This window comes from Rhamphochromis longiceps, linkage group LG2 (genome assembly GCF_057381845.1).
Source record: "Rhamphochromis longiceps isolate RC_006_pf linkage group LG2, R_longiceps_female_GT1.1, whole genome shotgun sequence".
In the NCBI taxonomy this organism is placed as follows: Eukaryota; Metazoa; Chordata; class Actinopteri; order Cichliformes; family Cichlidae; genus Rhamphochromis; species Rhamphochromis longiceps.
Window position 1 is genome coordinate 35367777 of NC_140558.1, and position 22235 is coordinate 35390011.

The following is a 22235-nucleotide window of genomic DNA, read 5'->3' on the forward strand; positions in this document are numbered from 1 at the left end:
CAACTCTTGGCAAATAAAGTACATGTTACTAATTGATAGGATTAATAGTTTTAAACAGCTGGCAAAGCACCTTGTATCATATTTTAGAAGGTTGTGCAATTACATTCACCTAAGCAATGGCCTTAATTAGTAACTTGAGGGCTCTGATCTTAGTCTTGTGCAAAAAAGTCATCTTCCAAACGTGATCGCAAATATTTGCTAAAAACGGTTGCTGGTATTTAAAAAGTTTTAAATCACTCGTTGGCCTTAAGAAATGAGTATATCAGAAGAACAGCTGAGGTTAAGCAGTTTGGAGACAAAGTTAGAGAGGAAAGGAGATGGTTAGAACATGTGCAATGGGTACATTGGATAAAGTATTGTGGCATGCAGAGGAATCTTTACAAAGAAGCTCACAGAGAGAGATTGTTATTCAACCCCAAGCTGGTAGGGGGAGCTCTTTATTACAACACACACTGATGCTACACTGTGCTTCGAGGGTCATCAACAGCACAACAGAACTCACCCATGGTTGCATTCATTCTATAAACAACACTGTAAGTGCCTTTGAACCGCAGTACAAACACAACACTCAAGACAACAGCCAAAAGCAGTGTAACCATAAACAACAAAACAAGAACATTCAAACAGCAGTCCCAAGGCATGATGGGAGAGAACTAGCCGCTCCCCCAACACGCCACAGTATGTTCAATGTGGAGTTTCCAAACAGGAGGAAAGAGGAAGACCACAGAGAAGGTAGTGAAGGAAGACACGCAGAGGGTTTGCGTGACAACGGGGATAGAGTGAGTTGGAGACGCGATCCGTTGTGGCGACCCCAAAAGGAAGCAGCCGAAAGAGGAAGATTTGTTAATCTGTCTGTAATCTATAATCTGTCAAATGTCTCTTGTGTGAATGATATCAAGCCATTTTGATCCCCCCAAAACATTCCTGTCACAAGGTAGAAGCTACAATGAATTTCGTGTCATATGCCAAGCTAATATAAACAAGTCGCGTTGTGAGGACGTCACACAATGACACCGAAAACGCGATCGTCTGCCAAGTGTTTGCGAAATGTTGCTTTGTTTTGTTTTTGCCTTAAATATAAACAAGGATAGCAGACACACAAAAAGGATTCAAAGTCTTCCGTTTTTGGCAGACGAACATTTTGTTTGAATAATTGCCAGGATGTGACGTCATTGTCCCGCGACCAGGCAAGTCGACTCAACGGTTCCTCATGAGCACGGGACCTATTTCCTTCTACAATAAGTCTTGAAATTGGTGCGTAACTTTTATATATTACAAATTAATACGTTTTAGACTTTTGCTTGACGTTGCGAGAATCGTCTGGGCGGGTTTGTAAGCAGTGATTCGACCTTTGCTAATCTTAGAAAGGTCGAATTAGCCGTGGCTCCGCTAGCTGGTTTGTTGATTTAAGGGGTTTCCCTCTTAACTTTACTTGAACCCATCATTGTACGTAATCAGTTGTGTTTTTATAATTTGACTTATCCGTTTCACTTTACAGGTAGCCAAGATTAATTACGCCGCCGTGGTTTTAGGACAAAATCACTGAAGTGTGTTTCCATTTCAGAATATCGTGGGCCTTCTGCTGGAAGGGCTGGAGTTGTGTTGTATTTTATGATTGCTTTTAGCATCGTATATAGAAAACATTTTTCAGAGAATAAATATGTTGAAAATATATGGACCAACTTTGGAGCATAACATTTTTAGGGAAGTCGAAAATGGTCGAGCAGAAAATGTTCAAAAAATGACTCATGATCTCAGATTGACTAATCCTGCAGATGGAAAACACCGATCACATCACAGTATTTAAACAATTCCATCTTTTACTCTGTGTGATTAAGTTTATCTTTTATGCATACAATGTTAAAACACCAAATTAAAAATAATGTGAGGGGTAATGCTAGAGTTACAATTAGTGTTATTAAAAAGTTGTAAAACTACAGTGGTTAGCTTGTGACTTTAAAATGCAAATACTTAATAAAGATCCATGTTAACACACTTTCCTTTAAGCATTGCTTTATTAGAGAAGCTATGTGGAATGTTTTGTTGTATTACTACGCTATGTATGCATGTAACTTTTTTCTTTTCAGCATGCTACTTCTGCCAAATTATTACAACCTAAAGTTTCTCGTTGGCAGTCATGGCAACAGAGGGGGTGGAAAAGACGAGTGAAGATGCTCCAGCAGCTGGAAAGGCCAGCACCAGGTATGACCTGGAAAAGGAGACTGAACTTCGCTTTGAGGTGGAGTCAGGGGAAGCAGCTGAACAAGTTGAGCTGGAGCTGCTCACAGGAATGGCTGAGGTGTTTGGCTCCGAGCTAAACCGAAACAAAAAGTATACATTTGGACCAGGCTCTAAGATTGCAGTTTTCACTTGGCAAGGCTGTAGTGTGAATCTTTATGGGAAGCCAGAGGTAAGCACGTGGATGAGAATACTTGCAGATTTAGGAGAGTTCAAATGTGTCTGTTGTGTTACATTTAGTCGCATCATTGTGTGTTTCACTTTGGGGGGAAAAAAGACAAAGCCACAAATACCATCATCTTGCTTTCATCACCGCAGGTTGCTTATGTGTCCAAGGATACGCCCATGCTGCTCTACCTAAACACACATGCAGCCCTTGAACAGATGAGAAAACAAGCAGAGCGTGACAATGAGAGGGGGCCAAGGGTATGTTTGAATGGGGAACTACTTCATATAGTAACTTATCAGATCCCATGAGTGCTTCTTGGATTAATGCTAAATTATAAATCGACCCTCAGGTGATGGTGGTGGGACCGACAGATGTTGGGAAGTCAACGGTGTGTCGGCTGCTTCTCAGCTATGCTGTGAGGGTTGGAAGGAGGCCAACATTTGTGGAACTGGATGTTGGACAGAGTGGGGTAAGATCAAGTGGAATTACCATTATAAATATCAAACAGTCGGCTGGTATTTAAAATATTGCATATCACAGCCTGCAGACTCAGCTGTCTTGATTTTGTGCAAAGTGATGCTAAAGCATGTACAGCATCTACTTTGTTTATTTAGCTTTATAGCTGTGATGATCCCCCTGTTGGTCTGCCCATGTGGCTTTTTCTGTTTTATCAGATGCACAAGTTCTGGAAAAAAAATCTTGACATCTGTTTTAATATCTGTACAAAGAAAAAGAACATTAGTCTTTCAGTTGTTTAGTCACTGGTGTTAATTCAAGTCATTGCAGTAAAGAACAAAGAATTCTACACAGGATTGAGAGCACTGAATTCCTCCTTTCATTTATTAAAGGGAAAAACTATCCAAACGTACCTGGTCCTGTGTGAAAAAAGTATTTGCCCCCTAAATCTAGTGACTGGTTATGCCATCATTTTCAGGAAAAAACTACAATCGGGTATTTGCGATATCTGGGAATAACTTTCAGATTACTTTGGAGGAATTGTGGACCACTTTTCTTTGCAGTAGTTTTAATTCAGCCACACTGGAGGGTTTCCAAGCATCTCAATTTGATTTAAGTCCAGGCTTTAAGTAGACCACACCAAAGTCTTCATTTTGTTTTCTTACGAGTCATTCAGAGGTGGACTTGGTGGCATGTTTTGGATCATTGTTATACTGCATAAGCTAAGTCCGCTTGAACTGATCGACACCCTCATTCAGGATTTTCTCATAGAGAGCATAGAGGTTCCATAAATTACAGCACCCTAGACTATCGTACTACCAGCACCATGTTTGCTGATTAAAATAGTTCCACTTTTCTCTCATTAGTCCACAAGTCTTGGGGATTATTAAGTTGTTTTTTGCCAAATGTGAGATGAGCCTTTGTGTTCTTTTTGGTTAGCAGTGGTTTTCTCATTTTAGCAGTGGTTTTCTTATTTTAGCAGTGGTTTTCTCATTTTAGCAGTGGTTTTCTTATTTTAGCAGTGGTTTTCTCATTTTAGCAGGGATTTTCTCATTTGATTTCTCCCATGGATGCCATTTTTGCCCAGACTTTCTTATTGTTAAGTCAAAAACACTGACCTTAACAGAGACAAATGAGGCCTGCAGTTCTTTAGATATTGTTCTGGGTTCTTTTGTGACCTCCTGGATGAGTCATCGATGCGCTCTTGAAGTAATTTTGGTTGGCCAGCCACTCCTGGCAAGGTTCACCAATATACCAAGTGTTCTCCATTTGTGGCTAATGGCTCTCACTGTGGTTTACTTTGCAGTCCCAAAGCCTTAAAAATGAATTTGACCCTTTCCAGACTCATAGAAGTCAGAGAGTTTGTTTCTCAACTGTTTCTTTAGATTGTAGCACAATGTATTTCTTTTAGCCCACTTCACATTGTCATACAGGATCTATATTTCTTGATTCAACAGGTCTTGTAGTAATCAGACCTGGGTGTGGCTAGTAAAATTGAGCTCAGGTTTCCAGAAAATGTGGTTAATCATAGTTGATGATTCAATAAGGGAGCAGATTACTTTTTCACACTGGTAAGTTTAGATAGCTTTTTCCCCTTAATAAATGAAATTGTCAATTTTTTTTTTTCATTTACTCAGGTTACCTTTGTCTAATATTAAAATTTGTTTAATCTGAAACATGTAATTGTTTACAATTACAAGAAAAAATTGTCAATATACCAAGTATTTTTTTTAGGAATGGATCACCTAATAAGTATACTTATTGGAACAATAAGGGGATAGGTGTTCGTGCCTTTGTTGGTAATATAGCATATGAAGCAGTTTGGTCAAAGTTTGTAAATTACAGTATGTCTGTTAATAAAGTATCTGTGTTAGTCATTTTATTGCACTCTATGTTGACTGTAAAGATCTGAACAATGCTGAACAGGACATTTGTTTTATGTGGGACACAGACAAAGTGGCTTTCTTCATATGATGCAGCATGATTAGTGCTTCCACAGATGGTATCATGTATCTTGTTTTTTGTTGTTTTTTGGGGGGGTTGTTTGTTTGTTTGTTTTAATCTGCTTTGGGTTTTCTGTTTTTTTGTGGATAATCTAAAGACCTTAATTTTAATTTAAAAAAATGCAGTTGTTATCAGTTTGAGTAGTAAAAGAAAATTCTGCTCCTTCAGGTGTCTGTACCCGGCACAGTGTCAGCGCTCTGCATCGAGCGTCCAGCGGACGTAGAGGAGGGTTTCTCAGTCCAGGCTCCTTTGGTCTACCACTTTGGCTCTACTAGTCCAGGGACCAACATCAAACTTTACAACAAGGTAAAAAAAAGAATGAGTCTAGACCCTTCCTGACATAGTCTGGAGACAAAACTCTAAATTTTTCGTACGTTGTCTTTACCTGTTGAGCATTTAAATCTTTTTGTCACAACATGCAGCTGACATCGTGCCTGGCTGAGGTGTTTTCCCAGCGCTGTGAAGTGAACAGGAAAGCCAGTGTAGGAGGCTGCATCATCAACACCTGTGGCTGGGTGAAGGGCTCTGGATACCAGGCTCTGGTCCACTGTGCGTCAACCTTTCAGGTGGATGTGGTTCTGGTATTGGACCATGAAAGGCTCTACAATGAACTCAAAAGAGACCTCCCTCACTTTGTGCGGGTTGTGCTCCTACCCAAGTCCGGGGGAGTCGTGGAACGCTCCAAGGAGTGTCGGCGGGATACTCGGGATGAGAAGATCCGCGAGTATTTCTACGGCTTCCGTGGAGTCACCTTCTACCCCTTTTCTTACGAAGTGCGTTTCTCAGACGTTCGCATCTATAAAATTGGCGCTCCATCCATCCCGGACTCATGCCTGCCACTGGGAATGTCCCAGGATGACACACAGCTAAAACTGGTGCCTGTTACTCCAGGAAGAGACCTCACATACCACGTCCTAAGCGTGAGCAGTGCTGAAGACGGAGATGAAGGTGCTAGAAAGGGCATAGTGGAGAGTCCTGTGTGTGGCTTTATTGTGGTGACTCATGTAGATACTCAGACACAGGTGATGAAGGTGCTCTCCCCAGCACCTAGACCCCTGCCCAGGCATACTCTGCTCATCATGGACATTCGCTTCATGGATATGAAATGAAGCAGGCCCTCAGAGGAGAGGACTTGGATCGAAGACGTCCTGCTGGGTACCCTTTTTATTTTAAGGCTATCTTGTTTGTACTTTACAGAGAAAACATTTTAAGTGTTGAAATTTGGAATGCATCATTTTTTGTGGTTCATGTGAATCCAGTTTTCAGCCTGTTTCATACATTTTATGATTTAATTTCTACTTATTCAACAATAAGATGATGGGGAGCAGGGTTTTTTATACTGAAGATTTTTCGTCTCATTGCACAGAAGAGGGAATTAAATAAGAAAAAAACATTACTCTCTACACTAGCCGTTGGTCAATTTGTTGTGTTATCAATTTTAGCATGAGCTGGGAATTGGTGCATCCCTAATAGAAATTGAAAGCAGCTGTAAATTCTAGACCACACTGCACAGATGTCTGTAGAAAAGGATTTTTTTTTATCAAAGCAAAGATAAAATATTTTTCTTCATAATCTGTTTCATAGAGATTTTTTTCTCTTGAGTAATAAATTTTTTAAATGTAAAAAGTTGTGTGAGTTTGTTTTTAATTACTGATAGATAGTCAGATAGTGTATGTTTCCCTTACTAACAAACAATAATTTAATTATCTGCATACCCAATATGTAATGAGCTGAGGATGGAACACACTTAATGAACTTAATTCTAATCCAATCAAACCTGGGAATACTTTGCAGTTTTATAACCTTTCCTAAAGAAATTTAATGTTTTATTCAGTAGGTCTTCTGTTTTGACAAAAGAAAGGCAAATAATAATAACCTGTAGGCTTCATTAAAACACAGCATGCTAGTGATTGTTTGGGAGCACTACACTAGCAGGTCATTTAATATTTGTTCTGTAAACACTTACCAGCTTACCAAACCATACCAGATGCTCTTTTAATTTTTTAGAGTAACAGCGTTTCTATGTATGACAACATGACTTATAAGCATACACAAAAACAACACTGTGTGATGCATAATACGTGCAAATATCTCAAACTAAGTATATAATAAATAAGTGTAGATATTTAAATGTAAGCACGTGGTTCAAAAAAATAATATTGGATAGATTTGTTGTCTTTGAATCTTTTCTTGCTAATATTTTGTGTTGTTTTTTTTGTTTTTTTTTCTGAACCTTTTTGTTTTATTAAATTACTTAATTTTTCTTTTCTATTCCCTGCCTGCCATATGTAGTGTTTCTTTGCACCTACTTTATGCATGTCAGTGTTAACCATTTGTCATAACCAGCAGGGTGTGGATTAATCGTAGGTGGGTCTTTTGTGGAGGGTTGAGATGGCCATCTGGAACGTAGATTGTGAATTTTGTGGAAAAGAAACCGTGTAAAACCATTTCAAGTAGGTGTACCGTCAAAATATTTTCACAAACAGCTTATGGCAAATAAAACTCCTTATTAAAAAATATAGAAATCAGTATCTGGTGTGACTGCTGTTTTCTTTTTAAACAGCAGTTGTTCTCTTTGGTGTATAGCATTTTTTTCCCCTAAGGTATGTTCCAGGTGGGTTGTTTTAAGCATTTTCGGTGGATTTGCCACACTAATGTGAATTTAGGTTTTAAAGCTGTTTTCAAGCAAAACTGCCCTTTCTTTCTTTCTTGTTTGTGCTCCTTGCAGCTTCACTGTTACAGCTTTATTCCTCTCATTCATATGCATGTATTCTATCTTGCTTTGTTAACTTTCCTCTTCTCTCTCCAGGCTCTCTTCTATCTGCTTCATACTTTCACTACAGATCACAATGTTATCTGCAAACATTATAGTCCACAGATACTCCTGGCTTACCTCATATATCAAAATGTCCATCACAATTACAAACAAGAAGGGTCTCAGAGCAGATCCCTGATATAAACCCACCCCGACCATGAACCCAACCAACTGATTCACTAACTTTCCGCAAAGCTCTTAAACTCCTTCTATCATCTCAATACACTCTTTCACTGATAAGTATCTTTCCATCTCTATTCTTAACCATCCAAACTGCTGCACATCCTTTCCAGCTTAGTCTCCAGTCTCATAAGCATTTTCCTTTACCAACTAGCCACTAGGAACTCCTGTCTACTGTCTGTCTCCCACTTTTTCTTCGCTACCCTCTTCCATTTGTTGTGCCAAAAGTGATTGCGTGCCAAAAACTGATTTCCAGCGTTACTGTGTATTTTTACGTGTAATATCTTTATGTATGTTGGTAAATAGACTTCGGTGAACACTGTTTATATAAAAAAAATTATAGAATTAAAAATATAGAATTAAAAAATTATCTGTGTTTCAAGTATCTTTATAACTCTATTTTATTGTACTTACTTTATAACCAATCTGGTCCTGTATCCCCACTTAAAGTATTTTTACAGAACTATTGTAATATTTGCTGCTATTTCTGGAGTCCTCTTGGCCAACTTACATTTTTAATGTTAATGAGATTTTTTTTTAACTGCATAAATAAAGGTTATATAAAAGTCACTGCCAAAAACTGATTGCGGCTTCTACCTTCTTGCACGAATGTTGTTTGTGGCTCAAGATAACTTTACGTCATCCATGAGGGACGCATTTGACATATGTTTCACATATTATAGCCCAACAAGTTACTTAAAGCAGTTTAAATACGAGCAATCAGTTTTTGACAAATACCGGAAATCAGTTTTTGGTAGACTATCACTTTTTGGCACAACATTTTGAACACTTGCCAGTACTTCTTCATTCCACCATTCAAACGCAGCGCTTGTTTGTTTTGTTGCATACAAATAGTACCTTATTGTCTTTTAGAAAGTGTATGAAAGTACTCACATGTTCCTAGAACATAATACATAATCGTTTTAGGGTTAATCTATATAGAATTACTTCTAGTAACAAACAAACAAAAAAATACTGGCCCATCACGCACAGTGTTTTTCTTTTCCCAGAGTCGACGCCTTCCATGTCTGTGATTGGCTGGTTGCCCCACCTGAGGCCTGACGGGCTACTTCCGGGATTCCTACGTCGGCCTAGCAGGCGAGCTAAGTAGGTTGCTAGCGGCTAACTCAAGGAGGACCGAATCGACCCACACCCTACAAGCAAGACACCTCGTGTGTTCATGATTAGGTGTGTGTTTTACCTCTTCTTTTTAGCCATTTTTCAGGTGAAATTCGCCACAGTTGTTTCGTCAGTTGTTAATGAAAATCTATTTGCTACTGTACAGCTCTCATGCTAGCCAGATAACTAATGTTAAGCTAACTCTTATAGCTGTGGTAAAGGATCGTACAGTGTCGCAAAAAAACTTTAGGCTAGGTAAAAAGCTCACTGTATGATTACCTACTCAGTATCTTGTGATTTCCAAGTATGGGTCGTGTTTTAATCGGTTTTTGTAGGTCGCATGGGCTACTACTTCTCTGCGGCTTTTGGATTTAAAACAGTGGTGTGTGTATTTTTATGAGGTTCACGGTGTTGGCAGCTGATTATGATAACGTTAGCTGGTCTTGACTGAATCCTAGCACTGCCCTGGCCTGCTGTTTAACGGTTGGTATGTGTAACGTTTCATTTTGAGATGAAGTCAAAGTCTGTCTATGGGTGTAGATTTAAAGCAGACGGCAAAAATCAAGCGCGAGTATGTCACTGTTACAAGGAAAATGTATTAAATTTGCTTGACCGGTTGTAGCATGCGATGTGTAGATTGTTGCGGTGACATGATAAGCAATGCTCGACACGGAGATTTTAGGATTAACATGTATTACAGTGGTGGTGGTGGGGGGGGGGGGTAGTTTTGGGGCAAGTGCGATTATTACCTACTGACACCTCTCTCTGCCATTTGTTAGTACGGATGGTTGTTGACGAGAGAGGTGTGTCCAAACGATCAGATTACACTGTTGCTTCGGATCCGTTTTCAGTGTACTCACAGACTAGTTTTTCTACAAGAGTTAAGGAGTATGAGCGTGATTGTGTGTGTGAAAGGCGTGCACCTTTTCCACAGATCGTTGTGTCTGTGTGTTGTTTTCAGTTTCCCTTCGTGGAAGGTATTTCCATCTGACAACCTGAGGTCACTGAGGTGGTGACGGGGTTATGGTGAAATACCCACACTGCTTAAGGCAAGCTTGTAGAGAAAGGAGGAACTTGGTCAGTGAGTCTGGTTTGTTGTGAAATCAAACTAAGACCTTTGGCCTGTGATTTAACAAGGAAATACATTGAAGGCTACCTGCAAAACATTGTAGTATACATGTTTTCAAACATATTTGGTAATTCTATATTCCACGCTTATGGTATGAGATGTATTATGCATTGGCAGTCAGAGATGCAAAGATTTAATTTGCCACCACATAGGACAAAGATAATAAATGTAATGCAAATATAGTGGTTATCAAAAACCCATTACTCTAATCCCGGGTTTCCAAAATGGTATTCCTAAAGGCAGTTAGGACTTCACTTCAGCATTGCAAGGGGGCTAATTCAGAATTAGGAATCAACCTAATCTCATCCTTATCTTTGGACTGTGTGAGGAAGGCAGAGTATCTGGAAAGAGCCCACACAGACACGGGGAGAACATTCAAACTCCACACAGAAAGGTCTCAAACTGGATTTGAACCCAGGACCTTCTTGTCATGAGGCGGAAGTCATCACAAATATTGTTCTAGCGACACAAAAAAATAATAAGATTTTAATTTGCCATATTTCTACAGGTCAGAGGGTCTGATTGATAGCAGGAGGGGCAAAAAGATTACTTTCTGTGTGATTCAAACTGCTAAATTGTAGTTGGCATGCTGTGTTCCAATGAAGCAAAATTGCAGATAGAAGTGCCTTGCTATATAGACTTTGTGGGACTATTAATGTAGGTGTACTGTGGGAACAAACTGGTTGGACACTACTGATCTGAACCAAGGGCTCATTAAAGCTTCAATTATTTGAAACAAATTCGTTCTGGTCCTGTCTTTGTTCTGCTCATTGAGTTTTTGTGTGATTTATTTTTCTTACAGGGTTGTCCAGCAACTTGCACAAAGAACCCAAGTGTGAAAGAAGAAAAGGAGCCAAAGATCTTTTTGTTTTTTTTGGGGAGGTTTTGGTTTGTTTATTTGAGGGGGAAAAAGGTGTGAAATCCATCTAACCATGTGACATCCAAACTCTACGTGGCTTTCTTTAGGAGACGCAGTATGGGAAAAGAGCTCAACCTGCAGAGAATTTGGAGGTGGAAGACCCAATCCCAGCAAAAAGTGGTGACACCTCGGTGACATACACGGGACTTCCATGTGGAATGAGTTGGTTTTGTGCCCTTAATGACACAGACTGACAACAGGAGTCTCAGAAGATCCAGGGGACTCCACTTGGTTTTTTGAGTTATTTTCCTAGTAAATAAAAGGCTAGACATTTTTTTTTTTTTTTTTTTTTTTTTTTTTTTAATGATTTTTATTTTCTTTTTAATAGCAGCTTTTTTTTGAAAACAAATCCCAGCTGGACTTTAGTTTGATGTTAAACGGCTTCCCACAACTGGTTTAAAACTGAATTTGTTTGTTTAGTTGTTTTCCCCTGTGGACTAAGTTTGAAATGCTGGAACTCTCCCTCCTGCCACTATCCTCAGTTTCTTCCACCCACCCAGTGCCTAAATAAGCCTTCTCGGGAGGATCACAGAAGTCATCAGCAGCTGCTGCGCTCAATCCTCTGCCTGTTCTCCTCCATGTGCTTCTGCTCTTGGCCTGTTGACTGTACACCCACTACCTCTTTAATTTTTCTGGTCTTTTCATTTTCACTGAGCGGGATAATCAGAACTGAAGCCCAGTGATGGAGCATTAATGTAAACCCTGAGCTGTTCCAGTGTTTTGTGCGTGAGTGCTGGTCCTTTCGCGTATATGCACAGCAGTGTTACGTTTGCACTGGTGCCAGGGAGTAACAGTAGAAGATTAGATTTATTTATATTGTTGCACCAAATACAGTTCCATTAAAGCCATACAAAAATATTTATGAATTACCTATACATATTTTTGTATCACACTGCTCTTGTATAGTTTTGCTTTTATAAGCTTCTATTAAGATTATGCACACAAATATTTACAACAAGCTGTACACAGCAGTTTGTATATTGCTATGTAAAAAAAAATAAATCTGTTTTTAGTGATTATATTAGTACTGGGAGACATTTAGTTTCTGGACACAGAAAACCCCTAATGTTTCCCTTTATTTGCTGCTTTGCATAGTGTTGGTTTTCTTTTCCAGTCAGTAGCTATGGCCCCTCCTCCCAGACGAACGCCACATATGCCATTTTGACCTGGAAAGCACCCCTTTACAGCAGGTAGACAGTAGATAGCTACCTCTCTCTGTCTTCCTCCACCCTCTCTCTATCTCTGATGCCTGGCTTCAGCAGTGGGGGGGTTGGGGGAGGAGTAGGTGGCGTTGCTTCTGCTCCTCCCCGTCCATTTCGACCCAGCCGGTACGTCCCGGTGTCTGCAGCCACCACTTTCCTTGTCGGAGCCACAACGCTCTTCTTCTGCTTCACGTGAGTGTTTCTTGGTTTTGTTTCATATCAAACATGGGTTTTAAAGGGCCTACATGTGTGTACATACACATGTGTTTGTACATGCTGGAGCGATGTTTAAACATCCACATGCATTATGTTCAGTGTTAAAATAAGTAGGGTTTTTTTTTTTGCTGTTCTTTTAATGTTTTTTCAAAGTAAGTTGACAGCTTTTCAGGAACATTTGTTCATAGTTTATCGCAGCCACACCTGTCACCTCCCCAACACAAACACAGTCTCCTATTTCTGCCACTGAGCAACTTCTGTGGGCAGTTGTTTAGCTTGCACATAAGCTTATAAGAAGTTGATGGTGGAGTGTGAAATGTTACTTGGTTACTTTTTTTCCTTTCCACATCTTACCACTAAGTGTGGGGATTGGTGGAAGCTTGTCTAACTGTAATTTTGTTTCCATCCTCCTTAACACTCTCCAGGTGCCCATGGTTGTCAGAGCATTTCTCCTCTGTCATTCCTATATATAATGCCGTAATCTTCCTCTTCACCCTCGCCAACTTCTGCATGGCCACTTTTATGGATCCTGGAATCTTTCCCAGAGGTGAACTTCTAGAAAGTAAAATGTCACGTCCTAATGATGCATGTGCAATACTTTTAAAGTACATGCAAAATAAGACTATTTGTTCGAATACTCACTGCCTATAAAGTAATTTAGAGAGACCGTGTGAGATGGTTATTAGGTGATTATGATACAAGTTTAATCTCAGGTTGTCTGTGTCTGCAGCGGAGGAAGATGAGGACAAAGAGGATGACTTCCGCGCTCCACTCTATAAGACAGTGGAGATCAAAGGCATCCAGGTGCGCATGAAGTGGTGCTCAACATGCCGCTTCTACCGACCACCGCGCTGCTCGCACTGCTCAGTGTGCGACAACTGTGTGGAGGTACATAATTATACATTTATCCCTGCTTAATAATGTTGACTGGGTATTCTTGTGGCTCTAAATTAGAAATGAATTGGTAGTATCATACAGCAATGAGTGAACTTCATTAAAAATTGGATAATGTTTTGTAATTATGTATGCTAAAAATCTTTTAATTAAAATTTCTGTTGTTGCCTTGGTTATGCTATTTCTTTTTAACCTATAAACTAAATGGTAGGGAAACACAATCTTGGAAATCTGATGTTTCCATGAGTTTAAGCACTTAATGTAATAAAATGACCTAAATGACTGTTATATATTCATGTTAAAATGTCTTTCAGTTTTAATAGCAAGTCCTAATTTCACAGTGGGCTTCTATACACTCCTGTGTGGTTTCACTACACAGCCTAGATCTGTCCTATTCTTAGTTTTCATGTGTGAGTGTGGGAGGTGGAAATTGTGTGGACATGCAATATGATGTACTGTAGTTGTTGCTTATTCTTATCGTTTCCCTCTGAGAGATATCTTTTAATCTTTTTATTTATTCTTAGGATTTTGATCACCACTGTCCTTGGGTGAACAACTGCATTGGTCGGAGGAATTATCGTTATTTCTTCCTATTCTTACTTTCTCTCACAACCCACATCATGAACGTATTTGGCTTTGGCTTGGTTTATGTCCTGCACCACCAACAGGAGTTGGACACGCCAGGTGCTGCTGTTACGTATCCTTTACTTGGCATAAGTCTGTCATAGAAATGCACAACACATTATGGAACTCTCAAACACAAAACACATCATTGGAATAGATTTTCCTGTGTCTTATGACAGGGGTTTTTCTTTTTGTGATTTCCTTGACAACCCCCACCAGTATGGGTGTGATGTGTGTGGCTGGCCTGTTTTTTGTCCCAGTCGCTGGTCTGACTGGGTTTCACATAGTGCTGGTGGCTCGCGGTCGAACCACAAATGAACAGGTACATACCAGAGGTGGTTGTGCAAATCACGGTCTGCATCACTGAGATAAGTCAGGCATGCGTTACACTGGTTAATGTGTTTTTGTTAGGTATGCAACTGTTTTATCTCGCTTCCTCTCCGTAGGTGACAGGGAAGTTTCGGGGAGGCGTTAACCCTTTCACCAACGGCTGCTTGAGGAATATTACCCATGTACTCTGCAGCTCCCAAGCCCCCAGGTCAGCAATCTTTCTTCTCTGCACTCATCTATTTACTCCCCCCCGTTTAACACTCAGCTCTGCAGTTATTCCTTTTCCACTACCTCTTTCTTTCCATTGCTCTCTTTCCCCTTCCACTTTTCCACCCTACTCTTTTATAGTTCATTCTGGTCTGTTGAGGTAATTAAATATCTAATGCAGACCTTTGGAGTGAGTGAGTGGGTGAGGTGTTGGTCAACAGAGCTGGGTTGTATCTTTTTGAATACGTGTGTGTGTGTTATAGATACATAGGTCGTTGGCGGGGCCGGCAGATGGTGGAAGTTCAGCCACCTTTTCTTAGACCTGCTCTCACTGAAGCTCAACTAGAAGCCAAGGTCTTGGACAACGGCATCCAGAATGACCGACATAGCACTAGGGTGAGTTATAATGAATTGAACAAACACATGCAGTCTGTACAGAGAAGTCTGGATATAAATGGCCTGATAAATGGCCTGTATTTGTATAGCGCTTTATAACAGCTCCACAGATATGCTATATGTCTATATTATTACTGTGGTATGAGTTTTAGAGAAGAGAAATCTGGTGCACAAAATATTTCATCAATTTTAATTTCATGTTTAAATATTAAAAGGTCAGAAGCAACACAAACTCTGGTTGTTAGCAGTCAGCTAATGTAGTTTATATTGGTGCTGCAGCTGCTGGAAAGTAGCAGCAGGTGTAGTTTTTCAGACCATACTATTAGTAGAGATTAAATAACTTAATAGTAGTCTTCTTCTTCTTTGTGTTGTTTTGTCAGTATTTTCCAACAAGAGTGGTTCAAGAGTTGTTGATCACCACTAGCTGAAATGCATGTGAATGGTTTAGGGCTGCATTTCAGCTAGTGGTATTGGAGATTTTGTTATAATTAATGGAATTATGATTGCAGAAAAGAATTGCACGATATTGAGCCACATTGAGCTACTTGTGGAAAGCATCTTAATGGTAGTGGCTTTGTCTGTGATAGTACTCCCAAAAACACTGCAAATACAGTAAAAAATATCTGGATTTAAAAGGAAACAAAAAAAACAAAAAAACAGCAGTGTGATACTAGAGCTGGGCGATATGAGATTTTTTCATATCACGATATGTTTTTTTCATTTCAGGCGATAACGATATCTATCACGATATAAGCCAAATAACTATATTTGTAAGATTTAAATGTGCCGTTGCTCACAAGTAAAATGTGAAATAATCAGCAGCTTGTTTTTATTTAAATATTTATTTCCCATAATAAGTTCAACAGGGTAGATGTACTTAAGGAACATGAGACTTTTTCAGATAAATAAAGGCAAATATTGCAAACTACACAAAAGGCAGCCGCTAAAGCGTTTAAGTTTCAAAATAGAACAAACGAAACAGACTAAATTGTCAATTCCACTTAGAAACAAAATATTAATTCTAAAAATAAATCTTAGTTTGTTTTACAGAAGAACAGACAAAATTGACTAACTTTTGTCAATATCAAATAAACTGAGAACTAAAAGGAAATTCTCAATCTCTCCTTGTTGTATAGCTTAGCTTTTCAAACAGTTTTAACAGTTACTTTAGTCTGACAAAAGCCGAATGACGAATTAGCGCTTCCAGTCAGAGACTGAGGCTACGTCCACACGTACACGGGTATTTTTGAAAACGGAGATTTTCCGTTTTCGTTTTAAAAAATAATCCGTCCACACATAAAGGCAGAAATGAAGGAAAACGCTGCTATGAACATGCCAAAGCAGCAGGTGGCGCTAGATTCCTAACCGTGCAGAAATGTTGGCCAATCAGAAGTCTAGAAGCCTCGGTGGGAAAAAGGAAACAAAGCTGGGGCATAGAAGCAGAACCGAGTCGTATGTGTGGACGGACAGTAACTGTGTGTATATGTAAGCATTTAAACACTGCAGAGAGTAGAATTAACAGTATTGTAGAAATTCATTTCACCGAAACAATAACGTGGTGCACAGTGTGACGCATGCACCAGTTTATTGTATTTCCAGACTTGCTTTCGGCACAATTTACAGTGCACGCTACTCTGTTTTTTGTCAGACTTGAAATAGCCGAAATACCTTCACACTACGGAACTTCTATGGCTCTTCCGTTCGACAATCTCTCCGGCATTGGAACCATCATCTGTTTTCTCTTTGGTCACGCTCGGTTGATTTTTCTAGTCGGCACACTCATTTCCTCCATTACGCGCTGGCTGCTTCCCAAACAAACACACGTGCGGCTTGGCACTTGTGCTGTACGTAACAAGTCACGCGACGTGACGCTGCGGCTGTGATTGGTTCGGCTCTGCGCTACTTAATTTGGATTGGCTGACCTGTTTTGTTTTTTTGTTTTTTTTAAGAGGACAAGAGCGGCGAAGTCTATCGCGATAGTTTAATTTCTCTATCGAGTAAAAGTTATATCGCGATACATATCGTTATCGTTCTATCGCCCAGCTCTATGTGATACTATGAGTCATGGATTGGTCTCCCCAAAGCCTGGAACACTCTACATGTGTTCGGGATGAGTGGGATCATCTTGACAGAGAACAGATCAAAATGCAGCTAACATGCAAAGAAGAGTCCTTCAAGAAGCCTGGAGAAGTGCTCCTGAAGACTACTTGAAGAACATAGTAGAAAGCTGCCTGTGTTGAAGAATAAAGGTCATTGTATCAAATATTAACTTGTTAGTATTACCATGTATCACCATCTATGTTGTGAAACTGCGTGTTTTGAGAGAGGTGTGTGTCTGTCGTGACTCAATAGCATGGAGGGCAAAACTCAGAACATTCAAGAGTTTGTGTGATGGAAGATGCTTTTTTTTTTTTTTTTTAAATTAATTAATTATTTTACATTTTCCCCTCAGTCATTGGGTGTCAAACTTTCTTTTCTTTTTTTAATGTTTGGTTATGAGAAAAGATAATTCACTCCCACAGGATCCTGAAATTGTCTGCAACATTAATCAGATATCAAAACCTGGAAAACGTTACAGATGTAGCCCTCTGTTCCAGGCAGTCTGATTTCACTGAATGGCTTTTTGTTTTCGGTCCTCATCCTTTCCAGTCCAAGAGTAGTCTAGATCAGATGGAGAGCCAGTCAGCGGATGCAGAGGCTCCACCTCCTCCAAAGCCAGAGCTTCGTTACCCTGGCCTTCCCCGTGCTGACACAGAGGGTGAGATGCACATACAAACGCATAATTGAACCTAGGATTCCACTTTGTATGACAGAATATGCAGAGAGAGTTCTTAGCTTTTGTGTAAATAGATGAATATTTGTTTTCTAATCATAAACAGACCTTGTTCAAATGTCACTTTTGGTTTCTTGTCACTCAGAGAGCAGCTTGCTGACTGAAGCACCACCTACGCCATCAATGTATAAGTACCGGCCAACCTTCAACAGCCCAGGGAGAAACCACACTGCACTCACACATCCCAACAAGGTAGATCTTAGTTTACAGACACCTTAAAGTGCTCTGTGTAAACCATGTACGAAAAGGAAAAAATAGCTGAAGTTAATTACATTTAAAACGCAGACATAATCAAATCAAAATACCATCTGCACACAGCCTTGTTGATTTATACATAGCTTAATGAGGAAAAACTCACAGATGTGCTCAAGCTTAATGCGTGAAACAGGGGAAGCGTTGGTGGCTTATATGCCCTGCCCCTCTAAATCCTTAATGGTTAATACATGCCCCTTTTTTTTTTTTCTTTTTTTTTTACTTTAAATTGTTCATTCAGTGGCCATCGGTTGATCAGTAAGTCTCAGTACGTGTGTATACCTGTATCCCTTTGGCTGTCTCTGTGTGTTTGAATGGATCTGTCCTTTTCCCCTGAGACTGCATAGACTGCAATGTATAGTTCATGTTCCATATGTTTTTGTATTTCCATTCATTTGTTGACACACACAGTCTTTGACATGCAGTGTTAGTGCTTGTTGAAACCAGTCAATATTCCCAATCCAGTAGTGTGATGATTGAGTAGCACACCGGTCAAGCATCCAGTTCTCCCCACCACTCTTTTATTTATTTTTTTCCCTGTTTAAAAATCTCTACAAAATTGCTTTCTGTTCTCTGCTTTCTATTCCCACGGCAAGGTGGTAATTTTCATCTTTCTCCCTCCCCTCTTTACTCCTGCTTTCATCTTCATCACACTTTTCCTTACCCTCTCCCCTTTGGTCTGTTTCTCCTCCTCTCTCCTCTTCAGATGATCCGTGGAGAGAGTCTTGACTCTCCATCTCCTTCCATCCTGCAGTCCAGCCGCCAACCTAGCTACCGCTCTGAGCCGAGCAGCTTGGATGGAACCACAGTGGTGGGGGGAGGTGTAGGGGTGCGCAGAGGGGGAGGGGAAAGGGGCGAGGGCCCCGGAGGCCCTGGCGGGACTGCTGGTGGGGTGTTAGGGGGCATGTCAGGTTACTCCCTGACTGGGCGCTCCTACACCTCCTACCCATCCTCTCTGGTTCTGTCCACTGGTGGCTCACACTCCTCCAGCCTGCGCTCAGCACACACTGCACATAACCCGCTGGCCACGCTCCATTCAGAGGGCACCACAGACACCAGCTACAAAAGCCTGGCCAATCAGACACCTCGGAATGGCAGCCTGTCCTATGATAGCCTGCTGACACCATCCGAGAGCCCAGAGTTCGAGTCAGCCGCCCACGAGCTGTCACCACAGAAGCCTCATGCTCCATTTCTCTCTTCAGCTGTAAGGGGCCAGACTGAGGTGGTGTCACCCAGTACTCCGCTGCAGGGCTACACGTCGCCCTTTCTCTCAGCTCAGATTGCCCAGCAGAGGGAGGGGCAGCTGCTCCAGGGCTCTGCCACTTTCTCCTCCCCCCACAAGGCCTACCTGCGTGCTGTCAGCCCTCCCCTTCCCTCCTCCGCTGGGCCACTTGAGACCCACCACCTGCTTCAGCATAACCAGGACTTCTCTTCCCGTCCCCCTCGTAACCCTTCCTCCTCATCCTCTTCTCCTGGGGCTCGATTGCTCGAGCCCCCTGTCTCCCCGCCTCCTCGTGGCCTCTCCCTAGGCAAGTCCCTGCCTTACAATATGGAGGCAGGGCCTCAGCACAAGCCTCGACTTGCAGGAGGAGGCGCTGTGCTGGGAGGGGGAGGAGGGCAACAGGCTACACAGTGAGTAGTGATCCGTCGCCAGATCCGTCAGCCTGCTACTCTTCTTCCTCCTTTTCCTACTACTCTTCCTTCCTGGTTTGTGTCAGCCCTCCTCTTCTTCCATGATCTGTGTGAGTCTTCCTTTTCCTCCTTCATGTTTTACTTACAGTCTTTACCTGTTTAGTGCTTGAATAGTAAACTGTGTCTGTGTAAGTCTTTTTGGTTTAGTTGTTGGAATGTGACATGTCTGCCCATGCTGCTGTGTTTTGCCTTGTAGCCTTTTGTGTCTTTCCCCTGTCCTCACTCAGTGTAGTTACCGAATGCCTTACAAGATCTCGTGTAAAGAAACTTCTGCGGTTAGTGCTTTATTTTCGAAAGAGAACCACTCACCTGCATCTCCCTCTCTTCTCTCTCCTCTACCCTGATGTGGCTCCTCCCCTCCCGATGGCTGTCCAATCAGATCCACCTCTCGCCCAGTCTTGGCTAATCACACCACATCCAAACCAGGGGGAGGGGTGAAGAAGGTAACCGGTGTCGGAGGGACCACATATGAGATATCAGTTTAAGTGACAAACATCCCACATGATCTGCCACAAGGATGGGAGAAAGTCACTGGACAACTTCCACTTGTCTTTTACCCGAGCTGGATATTATTCATGACTACAGGCTCCTGCTGCGCTGGACTAAGGGAGCAGGCCTGTTTGGTACTCACTTTATTATCTTTGTAATGCCACTGGCCAGTCTTATCTGCCAGCCTTTCAGATTTGAACAAACAATTAGCCACTTTGTGAGCCATAGACTGATGCGACTGTATCATCACAGCTGGGTACAGATTTGTCTATAGAGCACGCATAGCTAGTCAATGATTTGCCATTTTACTTTGGTACATTAGCACAGAGTACTGACAACAGTGTCTGACACTCATAGAAAGGATGGCCTTTATCCAGTGGATGTAAAACTTTAAGAGGGAGGATTTCGGACTGTTGACCAATAATAATGTCTGAACGGACCACACAATCTGTATATTGATAAGAATCATGGAGTAAAGAGTCCAATCTATAAAGACAGTATCATTTTAGTTTTATAAGTCTTTTTTTAAATATTGTTTTATATAAATGTATACAGATTATTATTGGGTGAAATTGTCAGGTATTGGAGATGACTATTGATAACGGTGGCAGTTATACTGTATGTAATTATTCATGAAAGCGATTTAAAAATCAGTTGCCTGTTGAGAAATGATGGCTGCATCAGCTATTCAAAGTTTTTGCTGGAGTTTTCACTGTCCAAAGAAGAAGATGATGATGATGATCCTTTGGTGGACACCTGAAGTGGCAAAAAATTACAGGTTGTTTTTTTTCTATTCTTTCTTAAAAGCCACAAAGAAATGTTAATTCTCACAATCGCAGCACAAGCATCTTTGTGGAATGTACGCTTGTAATGTTTATGCTAGAGACATTATGCAAAATCTGTTTGTAGCTTTAAGATCATCGTATGTCTTTTTGGTGTTTTTATTCTCTTTTCTTTCTGAGAGGTTTTTGTCTGTCAGTCAGTCAAGATGCTAGCAACCTTATACCTTTAACAGATGGCCAGCCAAATAGGAGCAGCGGGGAAGGGCTTATTTATTTCACCAGTGGAAAGAAACTTTGTAGTTCTGTACATGATTTCAAACCAGTCCCAGATAGTTTGTTTGTTTTTTTTAAAGAGAAAATAGAAACTATGGTTATATTTCATTAAATTTTAATGCCATGCCACTGAATATGTAAGAGGGACTGGTTTGAAATTGGCCAGTGTGTTCGTTGGGGTTTGTTTATTTTCCTTGCCTTGAGACCATTCGTAGTGAAGCATGTTTTTATTTTTTCTAATTTAATTTTTTTTACACTTTTCTTTAAGTATTTAGAATTTCTTGCTTCATTTGCTTTTTTTTTTTTTCTTGTTAAAAGGAACACTTCTCACTTTGATACCCACAGCCATGTTAAGAAAGGGATTAATCAGAAGAGGAGTGTGTTTGTTTTTCACGATTGGGCATTACAGAAAGCTTATTTATTTTTTTTCTGTAAAGGCCCACAGCAGTGTTTGCAGAATGTTAAAGGGAACATGGCACATCATTTTGGGGGAGAAAGTACATGCTTGAAGCACACAAATATCACTGTTCAGTACGAGTTTTATACCCTACCAGGCTGTGTCTTCAGTGTGCATGTGACTCTTTAAAAAAAACTTTATTTTTCGGTTCATTGCTGCTTCTCTGGCGTGCATTCTTGTGAGATTATTGTCAAACGCCCATCCGGTTTCTGTGCGAGTGGCATCCAGAAAAAAAAAAAAAATCACAAATGGCACAAAGCAGCCGTCGTACAGAGAAATAAAGAGAACCTGTGTTGACTTTTTTTTTTTCTTCCCGCTCTGGCCAAGGGATGGTGGCCACTGAACAACCTGAACCTATGTGAGTATAGCAAGTAACTTCTATGTGAGATAAAATATTTCTGTTGTTGGCTGTGATGAATGGAACGAGTTTCAACTATCTGTAATGAGAACATTTAAAAAAAAAAAAAATTCCAAAATGGCCTTATAAAGAATTTTTAAAAAGATGTCGTGTCAGAATAAAAAGGTCAAACTGTTGAAAGAGAATGTGTCTTGGATTTTA

General features: G+C 40.6%; 2 protein-coding genes across 3 annotated transcripts; both read left to right on the forward strand.

The window, feature by feature from the left end:
• Positions 1 to 1100: 1100 nt before the first annotated feature.
• clp1 (cleavage factor polyribonucleotide kinase subunit 1) lies at positions 1101 to 8122 on the forward strand. Of its 2 annotated transcripts, XM_085425804.1 has the most exons (6): positions 1101 to 1254; positions 2136 to 2410; positions 2557 to 2664; positions 2757 to 2876; positions 5036 to 5173; positions 5290 to 8118. In XM_085425804.1, exons 2-6 carry the CDS (start codon positions 2138 to 2140, stop codon positions 5974 to 5976), a joined length of 1326 nt encoding a protein of 441 aa, XP_085281930.1. In that variant the 5' UTR covers positions 1101 to 1254; positions 2136 to 2137; the 3' UTR covers positions 5977 to 8118. The 2 variants fall into 2 exon arrangements, with proteins under 2 accessions (XP_085281930.1, XP_085281938.1); XM_085425812.1 differs by lacking the exon at positions 1101 to 1254 and having other exon boundaries at positions 1266 to 2410; positions 5290 to 8122.
• A 783-nt stretch (positions 8123 to 8905) lies between these two features.
• zdhhc5b (zDHHC palmitoyltransferase 5b) lies at positions 8906 to 22219 on the forward strand. Its single transcript, XM_085425824.1, has 12 exons — positions 8906 to 9050; positions 10913 to 12423; positions 12873 to 12994; positions 13178 to 13335; positions 13866 to 14038; positions 14185 to 14287; positions 14412 to 14503; positions 14766 to 14898; positions 17548 to 17656; positions 17817 to 17923; positions 18690 to 19615; positions 20055 to 22219. Exons 2-12 carry the CDS (start codon positions 12275 to 12277, stop codon positions 20158 to 20160), a joined length of 2178 nt encoding a protein of 725 aa, XP_085281950.1. The 5' UTR covers positions 8906 to 9050; positions 10913 to 12274; the 3' UTR covers positions 20161 to 22219.
• The last annotated feature ends 16 nt before the right edge of the window (positions 22220 to 22235 follow it).

Excerpts from the sequence above, each read along its gene's own strand:
- clp1 (XM_085425804.1), top strand. The coding sequence starts at position 2,138 with ATGGCAACAGAGGGGGTGGAAAAGACGAGTGAAGATGCTCCAGCAGCT. Across the intron at positions 2,411-2,556 it reads ATCTTTATGGGAAGCCAGAG|GTTGCTTATGTGTCCAAGGA; the intron begins GTAAGCACGTGG and ends TCATCACCGCAG. Across the intron at positions 5,174-5,289 it reads ACATCAAACTTTACAACAAG|CTGACATCGTGCCTGGCTGA; the intron begins GTAAAAAAAAGA and ends CACAACATGCAG.
- zdhhc5b (XM_085425824.1), top strand. The coding sequence starts at position 12,275 with ATGCCTGGCTTCAGCAGTGGGGGGGTTGGGGGAGGAGTAGGTGGCGTT. Across the intron at positions 13,336-13,865 it reads TGTGCGACAACTGTGTGGAG|GATTTTGATCACCACTGTCC; the intron begins GTACATAATTAT and ends ATTTATTCTTAG. Across the intron at positions 17,924-18,689 it reads CACTCACACATCCCAACAAG|ATGATCCGTGGAGAGAGTCT; the intron begins GTAGATCTTAGT and ends TCTCCTCTTCAG.